Source organism: Ambystoma mexicanum, chromosome 6p (genome assembly GCF_040938575.1).
Source record: "Ambystoma mexicanum isolate Mex_15411 chromosome 6p, UKY_AmexF1_1, whole genome shotgun sequence".
NCBI classification, from domain to species: Eukaryota; Metazoa; Chordata; class Amphibia; order Caudata; family Ambystomatidae; genus Ambystoma; species Ambystoma mexicanum.
The window spans coordinates 1,148,528,809-1,148,544,796 of record NC_090935.1 but is presented as its reverse complement, the minus strand read 5'-3'; the positions used below and the strand labels follow the sequence as shown (position 1 = coordinate 1,148,544,796).

Sequence of the window (15,988 nt, the reverse complement as noted above, 5' to 3'; positions counted from 1 at the left end):
AAGTGGCAGCACCTGCCTAGATACTATAGGGGTCATGCCGGGAGATGGAATTATTGGGAGGCCCTCACCTATATAGGCGGCACTCATTGTAATGCTCCTGTAACGACCGTTGCCATGCACTTCCAAGTACCTTCCCTGTGCACAGTAGCGCATTGCACTACATGTACAATACAATGCCCTTTGCCGGGTATGGGTCTGTAGTGCAGCATATCCTTTGGAAAGGTTGTTTTACAGCTCTGCTGCCCTTCAGGCGTGCCTCTCTTGTAGCGCGCAGCAGACGTGGCAAATGCTTTACATGAAAGTACCCAACGTCATTCTTTGAAAGGCAGTAGCCGGCCCACTGCTCTTTTGTCCTTCAATTTGAGTTATCGTCACATGCAGTACAAACACTTCATGTTACGCCATTACTGTTAGCGGTACCATTCAGGGATATACATACATTGTGGAATACAAGAATGTTTACAACAACGCCAAACACAGCTTCTTTACGTATGCCACAAAGGCATTTATTCTGTGCAACCCATGCACATACAGTGCTTTTCTAACCACCAGTAAGATTGTTTGTGCTCTGCATATTCTGCTGTTTCCTTACTTGCCTTTACATGCACTACTATGTTCGTGTGGAAGGTGCACCAGTTTAGCAATTTTGCAGCCTTACTACAAACTGTCCCACTTGCAGTTACATGTTTCCTTCAACTGTATAACCGGCACGCGACCTGTTCATACTTTCCGCCACACTGCTCATTGCACACACAATGTATCAGTTTCACGGGTCATGGAAAGGGAAGCAGCAGATAAATCTATGTAATGCCACATTTAATATGCCCACGTCACAGTGCAGGTTGCTGTTCTTTGTTTACCAGTGGCCATTATATAGTTAGGAGTACTTTAGCCACTTATTGCTAAATTTGCAGAGCCTCCCACGAAGTGGACAGCAATACTTTAAATGCAGTAGCCTACTGCATGAATTTGTAGGGCTGACGACAGTGGCGGTGTTATCAGCATATAGTGCATGACCTATGGGTCTAGTTGTGGAACGTACACATGTGTGCTTCCACAACTACTTCAAAAGTGCATTTGAAGATGCAGACACTAATGGAGTCCTACGCATACTTGCCGTGTAATTGCATATACGCCAACCAGGTGAAGTCTATATATGTTACTAAAAACCTTTTCCCTTTAGTGAAAAAACTACCCTACAGCAACGTTGTGCTTAAAGTTCTCTACTAAAAATCTATGAAATTCACCAACAAAAACATTGTTAAAGGGACGTTATGTTGAGTTGCACTACTAAAAAACCTGTGAAATTCAATGGAAAAATGTTGCTACAGGGATGTTCACAACTATAGGGAAGAGCAGAGACACTGCAAGAATTATTATTACTTACCATTAAGTCAAAAGACTAATTGCCAAAGACATTATTATAAACAAACAATAACCATAACTAAAGACTTACCTTCCAAGTGGATTGGTCGCAGCTGGTCTGAATCGCCACTTTCGCGGGCCAGTGAAGCAACTAGGCCCAATCTATGCGCCCCTGCTGAAGGAAGCAGGACGGAGAGCTCAGCATTACAAAATAACAGGTTAGCTTGCATGGGAAAACTCTTGCGCACTACGTTTTGGCACGAAAGGGTCGAGGGAATTCGTAACACCTCCACGCCATTCTCATTGCCTCACATCTCCTCCCAGGGGCAATACCAGCATCCAGAACAGCATACTCTGCAGCAGCTGGGGAAGACAACCAATACAGGGGAGCCAAGCCGAGGGAGGGCTCCAACCGTGCCCCAAAGCCCCCGTAGAGACCAGGTGAGTGCAACAGTTATGCTATAAACCCGACATGTTTCTGTCTCGTATGCAGTGTTGTGACATAGAATGAGGAGTCTGACCAGGATTTAAGGTTATTGGTTATAAACTTGTATAGTGTGTTCCCAAAACATATCTTTCCCTAGCTCTAGACTCTAGATGTGGTTTCCCTGCCTCAACAAAACAAACTCGGGTCTGTCAGGAAGTCTGTGATTTCCAAATGAAAAGGTACCATCCTGGTCCAAACTTCTAAACTATCCCTACCACTGATACACAAAAAGTCCAAAACAAATAATCCATACCCCAGGAGAATGCCTCCCCTTCTCCAGGGTCAACATGTCTATGGCTAGGAGAATGCTTCCCTTCTCCTAGCTTGAGATAGACATTGACTTGAACATCTCTTATTTAGGAGCATTTCACTTGTTTGCTTCCCTTATATTTCCTTTGTGCAGGGGCTAATGGGCTTCATCCCTTCTTTTTTTTTTTAAAGACAAGGGGACAGGAGAAAGCTGGCTCTTGGGGTGATCCAGTGTTGACACAAAACTGTTGTTGGCCATATTGATACTTTCAGTGCTTTGAGCGGGTTGGGGGGGTTAGGTTACCTCGATGCTCTCGATGACAACTTCCAAAGGATGCTGGTCTCTGATTAACCGGCTTCTTCGGCTCCCGTTCCCCCTAATTACTAAACTGAGGATTAGAGTACTTATCCCAACCCAGTAGAATGACCTCCGTTCTCCTGGGAGAAAGTCTCTCACAGTTCAGGTTTTCACAAAGCTCCCGAAAATATCACTAGACTAGGAGAATCACTCCCTTCTCCTGGTTTACACCCAGTTTTCAACAGATTTTCCTCGAGTTACTTCAATTTTAGGTTCTTCATCAATTCACTCCACAGGGTTTGTATTACTTCCAGTAGAACACTGTCTTTCAACTTGGCCCCACTCGGATGAGGGAGAGACTCCTTGATTTTACAAGGTTTTACCAATATCCTTCAAAGTGCCCCCAACGGGATGAGGAAGAGGCTCCCTGAGTCTGTCTTGACTCCTCAGTACCACAGTCTTATGGAACTGGCTAGGGAAATGTCTCACATAATGATCTACTTCTCTCATCTTCTGATTTTACCTTCTCAAGTTTTCCCGGCCCCCTCCTGGATTTATTGCTATTCCTGTTACCTTCTCTCTGGGAACTCTACACTGGTTTTGTGGGCTTGTGCTTTCTTTTTCCTATTCTGCTCTTCTTCTTCGGACCGATTGACTTCACGGCTTGCTAAAGTTGGCAGTCTGGGGACTAATTTCGGATCAGTCAGTCCGCCCGTTACAGATCATGCAACCACCACAGTTCCTCGTACTTCCCATGCAATCGCATATGCGGCTAGTGCTGGCGGTTTCAGCGTAGTTCTTGAACCGCATGGTCCACCCACCACAGGTCACACCATCCCCACACCGACTCTCAACTTTAGGGTTGTTGGCTCCCAGCTAATTGACGAGACGCTTTCTTCGTTTCCCTCGGTTTCTTCTCGTCACTTCACACCGCTGCCAATACAGCCTTTGAGCGCCCTGTTTCCACCTTGCAGGCTTTTTGGCAGCCTCCTACCTCGCCTACTTCTCCTTCTGGATGTCGCTCTCCTAGTCCTTCTTCAATATTTAGCTTAAGTAGCTGGGACTGCTACAGCATAACGTCCGTACGATTGACAACAGCTGGTCGAACACTGTTCATGCTTGACTGTAGCGTTCTCAGTTTCTTCTTCATCCCAGTACCTAACATAGGGAGACTGTCTGGCACATTACAGTAACACATTGTCTCCGACTTTATCATAGGTAAGGACAGGTTGGGTGTTGTTAACCTGTGTGGTTGGGAGATAAAAGAGGTTGTGCCCCAGATTCACATCCTTGTCACCAGGAGGGGAGTACCTCTGCATGAGAGGAGACTATCAGTTCGTGGTCTCACCTCCCAAGCCTCATGGAAAGGGGATCTCCTCCCGGGAGAAGTGACGCCATATGAAGGAGCGTCACAGCGGTTACTGCTGGACATTCCTCAGAGGTATGTAATTCATTATAGTGATTCATTATAGTCGGTGCAGGAATTTGACTCGGGTACCAAAAACATCTGCAAATGGCAAGAGAAGATGTTTAAAAATTCATAGGAAAGTTTGAATCCCAGAAGTGTGGCCTTTATTACGCTTCTATTACAGTTCTATTGTAGAACAAAGAATTCCTCAAAACGCATTTCCTTTCTAAAGTTAATGACCTGATTTGTGTGCCCAGAAAAGAAAAGCAAAATAACCTTGCTCTTAGCTATTGGTTACAAAAAAGAATGAGAAAGAATATTGTATTCACCCTTTTAAATGTATTACCTTAATGCAAGTGGTTGCATTCTTCAAACTAATGTTAATAAAACCTTTTCTTTTCTCAGCGAATGTGAAGTTATTGGCCCTAGTATGCTGACCACTGTTCAATGCAGTTGATGTAGTGCCCTGTAGGAAAAAGGTAAAGGACGTGATTATGAACTTGAACCTAGATCCAATAATTGTCAGATTGTATTTCTAAGCATTACTCTTTTACGAAGGAGGGAAAAATAATTATCTTTCCATCTGTGAAGGTCCACTTGAGACTCGGTAACAGTTCCCGATAGTTGCAAATAGTTGTTGTTTGTAATGTGTCGCTGCTACATGCACACCTATCCATATGTTTACTTGGAAAGATGTTCTAACCAAATATAATATGATACCTTATTTGGGCATCTTCAAGAACCAAGAATGCAAAGCAGCACAGACTCCAATTTTTCAGAACACGTAACTATTATTCATTGATGTTTTTAACTGTTAAACTCAAACGGAAAGTGAACATTCTCTCCCTAATGCCTCTACAGTAACTCCAACAACAAATAGTCTGGATCCGAAATTATATATTTATCCACTTGACAGCCTAAAGTCCAGTGCCACATTAGTAGTGAATTGGCATGGTTGTGTGTGCGACTTAGGCAGCAAGCAGTAGAAGATATTTTTCTATAACAAGTAGTTTTCTAAACTTATATTTGTCCGTGAACAAAAGGACATCCACAGCCCCGAAGCCTTCCCCAATGCTGTCGGTCTCTAGCATGCACACCTTTGCTATCCCAGGATCCAAGGAGGAATCTAGACATTGGCATGTGGGGATCAAACTTTTTTTCGTGCTTCTCTAGACTAACTGGTTTCCACTGTGCCACTGTCCTAGACAGTTCACCTCCGTGACCTGAGGCATTGATAGGGTAGGGCCTGAGCGGGCAAGGCCCACCCAAATCTGTAAATTCCCACTCAGGAGTGCTGTGTGGGCATTTACAGATGTTAATGTCACTGTGGTAGGCCCAACTACATTAGCTTCTTGAGGCCCCACTTAATTGACAATGCTGGCTACAACTTGGGCTACGCGCCATGCCAGACGCACCCTCGATAGAAGAAATCCACTTCTGCCCAACCCAGCCAATCCTTTTTTCAAAGCATGGAGTCATCTACTATGCCTGAAAGGAAGCCAATATTTTCTAAGAGAAAATTTAGGGTGTTCACTAGATCAACTGCATAGCCACTATCTCAGTGAATCTATGCTTCTTCCCCTCATTTTATCCCTTAAATATGCATTAGCTTCTTTTTGTAAAGTGTATTTTGAGCTTTCAATGACTTTTAGGCTGCTGGCAATCACTGACGGGACACTCACAATTTTCTGTTGTCACCGGCTTTCCTTGATCTCATATGCTGGGATTGTGCTCTATATATTTTAACGCTCGGTGGATAACTCCCGGGTTAAGTGGTCTCGGGAAAGGGACAAGTCTTCACTTTCCAAGTTCAATTGCTGACAAGGACTACTTAGCCATTGCTCCTTCCGAGGTTGATAAATTGAGCAACATTAAATTGGATAGTAATACAAGCTTTTATTACAGAGCTGAGAAGCAGGAAGACTTACAATGAAGTGCCATATAAAATCAGATACTATTATTATTAGACTAATATTTTCACTATTTATATTCCAAAAAGTGTTTGAATCCCTGCAGCTTAGATAGTTCCATGGTGTTTGCATATGTTAAGTTAATATTTTGTATACCGCCCATACAGCACCTAGTATGTTGTAAAATGAATGAAAGTACATTCATTAGAATTTTAAGGGACACACGTCTTGAAAACATTTATCAAAATCTTCAATTGTTTCTTTCACCGGGCTCTGTAAATGGTGAGCACCTGAGGGACGGTCTCAATCTCCACCATGGTCTTGTTCATCAGACACAACTGTTCAATGTGAGAATGAATAGCCCATCTTTTTATTGTGTTGGATCTTCTTTTATTGCATCCAGTTCATAGGTGCATTCTGATTAATACCTTAAGAAGTCCCCTCACTTTGTATTTGTTGAGAGTCTTACTGTCAAGAGTCTCTCAGACCATTGTCTCTGGTTTGATAAAGTGTGTACAGATGTGCAGTTAGTCACAATTTGAACATCATTGTTAGAGAGAAGGATGACTGTGGTACCGAATTGCTACAAATGTAGGTAACTGACACATGATATTGCTGCTGCACACTCAAACTACAATCTATTTCTTGAATCTCACACTGCAAATATGTTGTGCTGTGCGACAGAAAACACCTTTGATTTCAAAACATTAAGCGCTTGCTCCACATTTTGCATAAAAAGGTATATTGCGTTTCTGAGTGCAAAACCGCTCCCCTTCCCTCACACTATTCATCAGTTCCTCAATAGAAAATATCACTTGGACAAGAAAATCAACATACTCATGTAAATCTCCCAACTATTGCAATACTGGTTGAAATAATGTTTACTGTGCAAGTTCATTTTAGTCACATCAGCTTTGAGAGAAAAACCTTGGGCAAGGAGGAGGTGGGAGGATATCTTAAGTGCAATGCCATTGCCTTAGAAACAGGGTGACTTAATCCCTTCATCCTGTAGAAGTCGATAAATTGAGTACCATGAGTAGACAGCCATAGGGACAATGATTATTACAGTGTTTAGAAGCTGGAGGAATCTGGCATGAAACGCTATATAAATCACCAAATTATTGTTGCCATCATCATTGTTATGATCATCATATACACAAATCATGCCACTAACTTGCCAGCACTGGCTTGTAACCCTTTATTTGTATTTGTATTTTATTGATTTATAAAGCGCTTTACGCCAGTTATTCCCTACCTGACTGCAGTTTTCAATGAATCCAGTTTGTCCTGTGGAACCAAGTCTGTTTTATTGATGATGATGAGATCCGCCACCGCAATCTGTCTATCGATGGACCAAAGAAACAAATGCAGAGTGTCAAGTGGGAAAGATACATTCTGTTTTGTTCAATTAACATTCCCTTAAAACCACAATTTATTCTCCGATATTTCTCCGATATTTCTAGTCCCTGATTCTCCAGAAAGCACAGCGGGAGGGGTATACCTCCCCTGTCTCCCCCCAGCACTGCAACAGTTCAAGATGCCCAAGTGCTGTCCTCCTTCTGAGGGAATCCTGGGTATCGGCTAAGAGTGTGACAAGCCTGGCACACAAAGTGTAGAGAATCAACCCGTTTGCGGGGCGATTGCAGAGTGTCGACAAGATTTCCGTTGATCTGCAAGAATTTTGATTTAGACACATCTGCTATGTGATAAGAAGGTGGAGGGATCATATCTGGAGGAAATGGGCAAGGAAGGCATGCCCTCCCACATAATTCATGCAAATTCACCCTCCATGCCCACTATTCAGATCGATTCAGCACACAACAGCAACAATATGGACTCAATACAGGCAGGGAAATCACACTCTACTCAAAAACTTGTTCAAGTAGTCCCTTATGAATGCAAAGATGTTCAATAACTTCTGTGCTACTTTACTGATTATCAACATCATTTTACACTTGCACATAGTTTGAGAGGAACAAGTTATGAGCTCAGTTACAAAGAGTAAAACCTTCCCTTTCATCAGTACTAAAACATTTTCATCCACATTTTGTGGGATGGACTGAACTATAGAATTACACTTAGTAGGCGGTATGTCCATTTTTGCCTGGTGACCTTGATCACTATGCTGCTGAGCTTTTACTTGAATCTCCCTAATCGCAGCAGCCTATAACAAGTTACTAGTCATCCTCAACAATTCAACATGAGCTTCCTGCACACACACACATAGGAAACCTTAGGCATAGCACAATGGTCTGCACCACAGCTCCAAAAGACTGCCCTTTTTCATCCAAACATTCCTTCATATCCTAGGCGTATCTGAATTTTGCACAACATTGCATGCCTCTATATACACTGGCCAAATGTTGAAACCCCTGAGACTTAACACACCTTATTTGAGGGGGCAACTATTTCCAAAACTGATACCTTTTATATCCAATACACAGACACTCTAGTTATTACTATAGACTGTAGGAGCGGACCCCTAATTACCTCAGCCTAAACCGGGTCCACCACCTGAGGAACGAGTACACCTTTTGTACATAAAAGTACATTTATCGTATAGTTTTCCAGGGAGCAGTTAGATACTGTTGCAGGATCAATCTAATACAAGTCTACACAAACCACATCAGTTGACATCTGTCATACAAATTCTGCAACAGTTAAAACACTCCCTGATATTTTATTGCAATCCAACCTCGAAACATGAATGGACAAAAACCTCTTCAAAGAAATCACATCTTTTCCCAATTCCTACGTTTTCTATGGCCGGTTTTAGCTTAGTCATCTTCAGATCATATTCATAACAAACCTCTTCTTAGGATTTGTCCTCAGTCGGTCATGATGTCCGCACATGGTTAAACATCGGTATTGAAACATAATTCATTACTAGCAACAAGCCTAGGGCCTTTAACCTTAAGTGTCCGCTTGACTGTTTTAGCAATACGAGGAAGGCCGGCCTGAATAAACAGGTTTTTCTTTGAACTACTGATTGCGATCTCATCTGCCCCAGATTCCTGGCTCCTCTTAAGACATACTAATATATCGACCACCACTACAGCACATACAGCCTCTAGTTTCAACCTGTAAAAACATTTGACAGCCCGACACCCTGGCCCTGGACCTCATCTTTATTGCCCGCCTAAGCAAATGGTCAACCCCACTAAGCAACTTCAATGAAATGAGCGAGATTACATCTGGTCCCTTGCGGATCTGTTAAATCATAAACCTTTGTCCTGTTCACAAACTGACCTTTTTACTAGATGACTCCTCCTTTGTTCTGTCAACCCCCCAAGTCCAGAAAACCAGAATGTCTCTGCTACCTAAAATTCATTGTGCAGCTACTAACTGCGAAGGCTGTGAAGTTACTCCTTCATCTGGCCTCTGCCTTCTGAAAACCTGGCAAAAAGTCAGTTTAAAAGTCAAAGTGCATTTTGCAAAAGGGCTCCAACTACTGTGTTTTGTTATTCATTTGTGAGATTCATTAATTCCCCATGCATTTGTATTATTGTGCATGAGTGTTTTTACATTTTGTGGGTTTAACATTTTATCTTTCTGCTCGCATGTGAGGTAATATGCATCAATTTCTAGACCAACAGTAACACTAAAGTAACATCTTATAACCTACACTCTACGTATATAAAATTGCAAACTCGCGCCCATTTTGCTGCTGCCACCAGTCGTCAATATGGTGCATGCAACATAATACCTTTGTGATCATGGGGACCCTTCCTGACCACCCCAACAAGACTTAAAGGCTACCAACACCTTAGTAAACAGGACTACACCCGCCCCATTCCTTCAACCCAATCTTCTCACTTCTGCCACATCATTCTGCTTCAGTTCCACCATTAAATACACCTTTACCTTTTGTCACACTCATTGTTTGTACAGGAATATTTATACTATTTCTTGAAACTGCAATACCATTTCTTTTTGCTCAACATTTTGCAGCATATGATAAGCTTTCCCACTTCTAGCTTCTGTATCGATCATATAGATTTAACCTTTGCCTGAACAGATCCCTCTATTTCAAAGGTTTCAATACAAATAATCGAAAATAAAATACTGAATGGTGAAATGACTGCATCTTTTTCCAAAAATGTTGGGAGTTTCTTTTAAAATATAGGTGTGGGGTGGGGCAAGGGTAATAGTTAAGGTGGGGGGGAGAAGAGGATGCGGGGGGGTTAAAAAAAAGAAGATGCGGCCATTTCTCTATTCAGTATTTTCATGGACATCCCTATTTGAATAGGGGCCACTGTCCTAAAATCCTTGTCCTCATCTGCACTTATCACAATAACCAAAGAAAGTTCTTGCTTTGGGGATACTGAGGGCCTCCTCATCCAACACATTCAGCTTTTTACAAGAACCTAAAACACGCACAACCACCCCCTCAATCACCCATGCCATGATCTGCATCACCATTGAGAGACAGCACATCCTTGTACTCCAATACTGTATATCTAGAGGGTACAACGATCTCATGGCTGTTATCCACACCCCTTACCGGAGGAAACCTGCTTCTAGCCTTTTTTATTTGCCTTCTGCTCCTTAGTGGAACCATGCTCAATGCAGAGTTGGATCCGGAAGCGCCCCTTTCTAAACCGTCCTTCTGCATAGAGACCAATTCCCATAACAGCCACTGAAAAGGGCGCTAGTCGGAGTCATCTCCTTCACCATCCTCCATCAATCTCACACATGCGCCTACTGGTCTCATCCACCAGGAGCCCTAATCCCACAGCCATGATCCTGAGCTTAATTTCCTCTCACATTCAGCCAAATGTATATCAGTGTTCGCTTGTCTGCGTGTGTCACTGCCTCCAGTTGATATCCTTGGGAGTGGAGCTTTTGGGCGTTTTTACCAAACACCATAAATATTATGGTGGGTTTAAAATGCAAGAAACAAAACCTTCCATATAATTTAAATAGAATGGGTAATTTCAGTTAAAAGGCACAACATGTGCACCACTAAGAAGCCATCCTTGAAATACATCTTCAGTTCAGAGCTACAGTGCAATGAACTATGGGTATGCAACCATTAAATAAAAGCACATGCAATGTCATTGTCTAATTGGGCAGCACTATTTTATACATTGGTGATCAGCCCCCAAGACTAACAGCTTTTAAGGATGCAACTTGACTATGTGTGCATTCACCAGCCGCTCGTCAAACAACTAAAACCAAATGTATTCCATGTTATTTGTTCAAATAGGGTATGTTATGTTATTTGATTTTTTTATAAGCGCATTGTGACCCGGCAGTATCCTGGCGCTAAAAAGGCAGTAATCAGCGGAAAGGACTAGGAAAAGATGTAAACGGTTTACCTCGGAGAGAGAAAGGTCTTCAGAGATTTCCGAAATTCAAATGATTTTTTTTGCATGATCCAAAAAGTAAAAATTAAAATTGAATAAGCTAATCTGTTCTATGTACATCTTTCCCTCTCCAAAAGCTTGTATCATGGAGATGGTAGAAATAAATTGTGTGAAAAGTGTGGTAAAAACGCTTGAGGAAGAATCCACAAATTACAAAGCAAGGGCAGAGATGGTGGGGGCCTTTGGTCTGTTTTTTCAACTAAAGCACTTAACAGTGCTAATTCTATAGCATTCAGTACAGGGCACTACTCTTGAAAAATGCTGCTATCTCTCTCCACAGTTTTCGGGACAATGGGAATCATTACCAGATTGCCGGTATATGGTAAATGTGGCAGTAATTCCGGTTACTGGCACTTTTACCATTCCGGAGAAGAGTTGGCGGCAATACTGTTGGCAGTATAACCAGCGCCGGTATTCCGAGCGCCGAAAATACTGGTGGTTATCAAAACCGGCAATAGAATATCCCAACAGCAGTGCTGGCACAACAGCATTACTGGCCAATTATGAATCAGGAAATAACTGTAAAACTCTGCCGTTATTCGCTGGTAATTCCAGAAAAATCAAGGCAGAGATACCCATACCAGAAAGCAGGCAGTAAATGCATACAGGTGATGGATATGAGGCCACAGGTGCACCCAATGCACCCAGGAAGAGTACAAAAAGGTCACACTTACCCCGAACACACTTCCCTACACCACCATGCTGCTACTGATCACAGTCAGAATTGACATGCAGCTGCTCCAGGTCAACATGGCGCGGGAGTATCCCCAGAGGTAACAAGAGAGAGCAAAGAAGAGGAGGATTGCGAGGAGACGCCACACAAGGCGTGCTGCCCATACACCGTGAAAGGGCTACACCATGGACCCTTTAAGGAACTGATGGGGGCAACAGTAAAGACAGACACAAGTGATCACAGTTCAAGGGTGTTTACTAAACTGTATATGCAGGTTGGAAAAACGCCTAATCTAAACCTAAATCTAAGATGGGAGCAAGGTACGACCATCAAATAATAGTAAGGCAGTTCTAGTGGCGTCTTGCCAAATAAAAAGAGCCTATACTAATAAAAACCTATTGCCAATCCTTACGCTAAATACAAAAGAAGTGTAGGGCAAGGCTCATCGGAAAAGAAGGAAGTGTTCTCAAAATGATAGCACATGACATTAGCCGGAGTTCTCTCTTCCCCACGCTTTCAGAACGGGACAAGGTGAGACTTTGGAGCACAGCACATGTTTGAGCTTTCCCAGCACGAGCTAACAGTTCCGGCTTTCAGTTTATCAGGATCGTCAGTGGTGATGGTTCTTCACCCCAGGGTTCCCTTTCTTCCAGGCTTAGACCCCTCTCGACTGTTGGCCTCCCTCGATCGAGTTCACTATGGCTGTCAATGTAATTTACTTGTTAAATTTCACAAATCTTCGGGTGATGGCTGTTCACCCCTTGGATCTTCTTCGTTCGTGCTTAGACCCTTTCCCATTGTTAGCTTCTCTCCGCCGGGTTCACTATGGCTTCAAACACAATCTTCTGCTGCAACACTCACAAATCTTAAAATAGTTGACTGTGGAAATCCCTCTGCCGGGTTCACACTTGTCAAAACACTGTTAATCGAGACTTCAGACTTCACCCCCTCTTCTCGGCATCCCTCAATCGGATACACTCTTGCCAACTTTGTAAAACTAAGGGAAGCAAATCCTCCTTTGTAAATCAACTGTCGGTCAAAGACTTTAGACTGCACAGAGGATTTTACAAGACCCCTTTATGACCACTTTGACCCCCTTCTCGCCTTTCTCTCAAGGCCTTCTGGTTGCTATAGTTCAACAGCAAGGTAATCGCTTAGAGTTTCTCGAGTGAACACCCACATGGTGCTTGTCTCTGCTATGCTGGCTTTCCCCTTCTGTATTAATAGTTTGTTGTGCTTTCTTTAATCATCCACTTGTTACTTTCGTTCAACACAGTCTGGTTTCTTTATTGGCTCTCCTCTCGACTCACCGACTGTGATGAACTGTTTGGCTTTCTGTCTGTGGAGTCAAGGCGGTACCATTGGGTCACACGTCTCTCCCCAGCTTTGTTGTCAGCGGAGGAGACCCCCCAGGTACCCTTGACATCTGCTGTAACATATGCTGGCTATTGTTCGTGGTCTTACGAGTCCTTCTCAGGAGGTTTCACGGGCCTCTGTCAATAAGGGCAAGGTCACTTCTGTCCTTGGAAACCTCTCGATTTGCGCCGTCGTTCTCCTCCTCTTGAACTGCTGTGCTGAGTTAGCACTCCTTTCATGCGTTCTGCTTTGTTCATCTTGTGTTCTCATGCTCCAACTTTTATCCCTGTGGAGAAGGGAAAGGGCTGTCAGGTGTGTGTATGTGTGTGATTCTGGTTAATTGCCTGACACTGCCTGACCCTTGGGTTGGGACATGTCAGACAAACAGTTTTAGCATTTGTCTGTTGTCTGTCACAATTAAAGGAAGTGTTTGGGTTGGAAAAGGAGGGTCGTAGAGTTCCTGAGTATCCTACGGGGTAGGATGGAGAAAAGGTGTTATACGGGATTATAGCCCTCGGAAGAATGAAGTTGGTTTGGGTTGTGGAAAGAACGAAAGAACGAAATTGACCAGAGTTTTTATCGTGACCTGAACAGGGGGGTTTGTTGGAATGGTAGTGAATTTTTAATGCAGTATGCTGGGGTTTTGGGAAAGAATAATCAAAGGGACGAGAAGAAGAATGACTGGGAGGACGAGAAGAAGAATGACTGGGAGTATTCAGGTAAAGGTTAAAGGTATTTATACCGTGCATCGTCACCAAAGGAATTGGTCCCCAGGCACTCAGGCGGATCTGTAAAACATGAGGGTGGTCGGGTTAGGTTAGTCTGGTGAAGAGGAAGTAGGAAAGTGAGAGAAGTGGTGTGCTGTTGGCGGATTCAGTTCGGTTTTCACCATGTGCTGAGCTTTGGTGTGAGTATCGGACCGATGCGAGACCTCGTGTGTTGTTGGTGTGGTATATGTGTTGTTTGTTGCTGTTGCAGTGTGGTGAAGTGTATGCGGTTTGCTGGACAAGAAATGGTTGTGTGGATTTTCGGGTGAATTAGGTATGCAGAGATTTGAGCATGGGTTAGTGGGTTATATATCCTAGTCCTTGCAGATCTTGTTCTATTTATCTAGCATTCCTATAAGTAAGTTTAGTTGCCACTTTCCTTTTATCCATCTAATTGTTGTGATTGATCGCGTGTTGTGTTCCCGGCTGGGTTGTATTTGAACTAAGTGAGATGGAACGGGGTGTGTCTAATCCCCCCTCTGGTATTGGTGCTGTAAATTAGTAGTGCCCTACTCCATTGTTATGTAGTCTGTCAGTGGTCCATTGGTGCTTGTGTGTAATAGGAGGCCAGGCTGCTATGGATAAATCGTCCTTGTCCTTCCGTCCTGGTCTGGCTGTGTATTCAATCTTTAGTTTCGTCATGTCGTAACTATCTCTCCGTTGGTGTGTTTGGTATGTTATTGTTATTGTTATTGTTATTTTGCATTTATATAGCGCCTTATATACCATTGGTATGGTCTGAAGGCGCTGGTAGGTTGAACGCCCTTGGGAACCGAGGTTCGGGTCAGTGGAGCGATTCGAGAGAGTCAAAGGTGCGTGTGCGCACCAGGTATGTGTGCAGCTGGTGCGGAATTTCTGTGGTAGCTGCTTCCTAGCGATAGGTGTGGTGGTTGAGGAATCAGGGGTATGTGTTCGGTCTGGCAGGAGTTATCCAGTCCGGGTGAGGCAGCGTTAGGCCTGACGAGAACGCCTGGCTGGGGGTGAGAAACCAGCAATGTTTACTTAGAGTGATGGGGAGTGAGCGGCGGATGTTGATATGAGAACAGTTATACCGAATGGTGTCATAGTATCTCTGTGTTCTACTTGAGTGGTGGTGTAAGGAGAGAGTAAGCGTGGGGTGTGAAGTGAAGTATGCTCTTACCACAGTTCCTTGTGTTCCACATCAAAGTCTGCACATCACACAATTCAGAGGGGTCCGGCCCGTGCGATGTGTTTTGTTTCTCATCTGCTCTTATGCACTTTTCATCGGCTCTGCGAATTCATCCGTATAGCATATGTCGTAGAATGTCTTCCTTATATTCTGTTTGTAGTAGGTTGCTTAGTGGGATCCGAGATCGGTTTCTTCACTCATCGTTTCAGCTATGTATATGGCCCTTTAGGTGTTCTTCTATTAATGCAGTGAAGAGCCAGGATTTGAGGAGTTTTCTGAATAGTTGGTGATTTCTTATGTTACGTATGTTCTTTGGTAAGTCGTTCCAAGTTTTTGGTGCGAGGTGAAAGAAAGAAGATCCTCCGGGTTTACTTTTGTTGTAGGGTTTCGGTTCCAATCGGATGTAGTTGCTTGATCTGAGTGTCCTTGTTGGGTGATGTAGACTTAATTTGTCTCTCAGGAACTCTGCGCCTTGTTTGTGGATTGCTCTGTGCGTGATGCACATTGATTTGAATTTGGTGTCAGTCCCGCACCTCTTTGGCATGGGCATGTTCCAGCACACTGTGAGCCAGCTGCATGGCATTTCATAGTCTGCATTCTCCAAAGTGCTGGTTCAGGTGCTGGATGCACTCCTGCGTCATGTGGCATATTGAACTCCACACCACCCTGGCACAGGTAAACACCACAAAGGCAAGATTGCATGCCATTGCACGCATGCCTAATGTGGTGGCAGCCCTGGATTGCATGCATTTTTTATTTTTTTATTTTTATGTTTTTATATTGCGCCGGTAGCTCGGTAACCTGGGGGCGCAGAAACATGAACACGCTGCATAGGACAGAGACTATGCAGAACAGGACTGACAGAGAAGATTCATGAGGGGCCTAGATAGGGGCGTCCAGCTGGGGATTATTTGAAGATAAGGGTTTTCACCTGTTTGCGGAATCGCAAGTAGTTG

The 15,988-nt window shown here is 43.5% G+C and overlaps 1 protein-coding gene across 4 annotated transcripts in view; it reads right to left on the bottom strand.

Annotated features, from left to right (window-relative positions):
- The window catches only part of LOC138510246 (zinc-regulated GTPase metalloprotein activator 1A-like), a 1,057,423-nt gene that overhangs the window by 502,493 nt on the left and 538,942 nt on the right, over positions 1 to 15,988 (bottom strand). For all 4 annotated transcript variants that reach the window (XM_069625760.1, XM_069625761.1, XM_069625762.1 and 1 more), the window contains one exon: positions 6,973 to 7,059. In XM_069625760.1, coding sequence (XP_069481861.1) covers positions 6,973 to 7,059 — 87 coding nt within the window. The remainder of the gene's footprint in view (positions 1 to 6,972; positions 7,060 to 15,988) is intronic.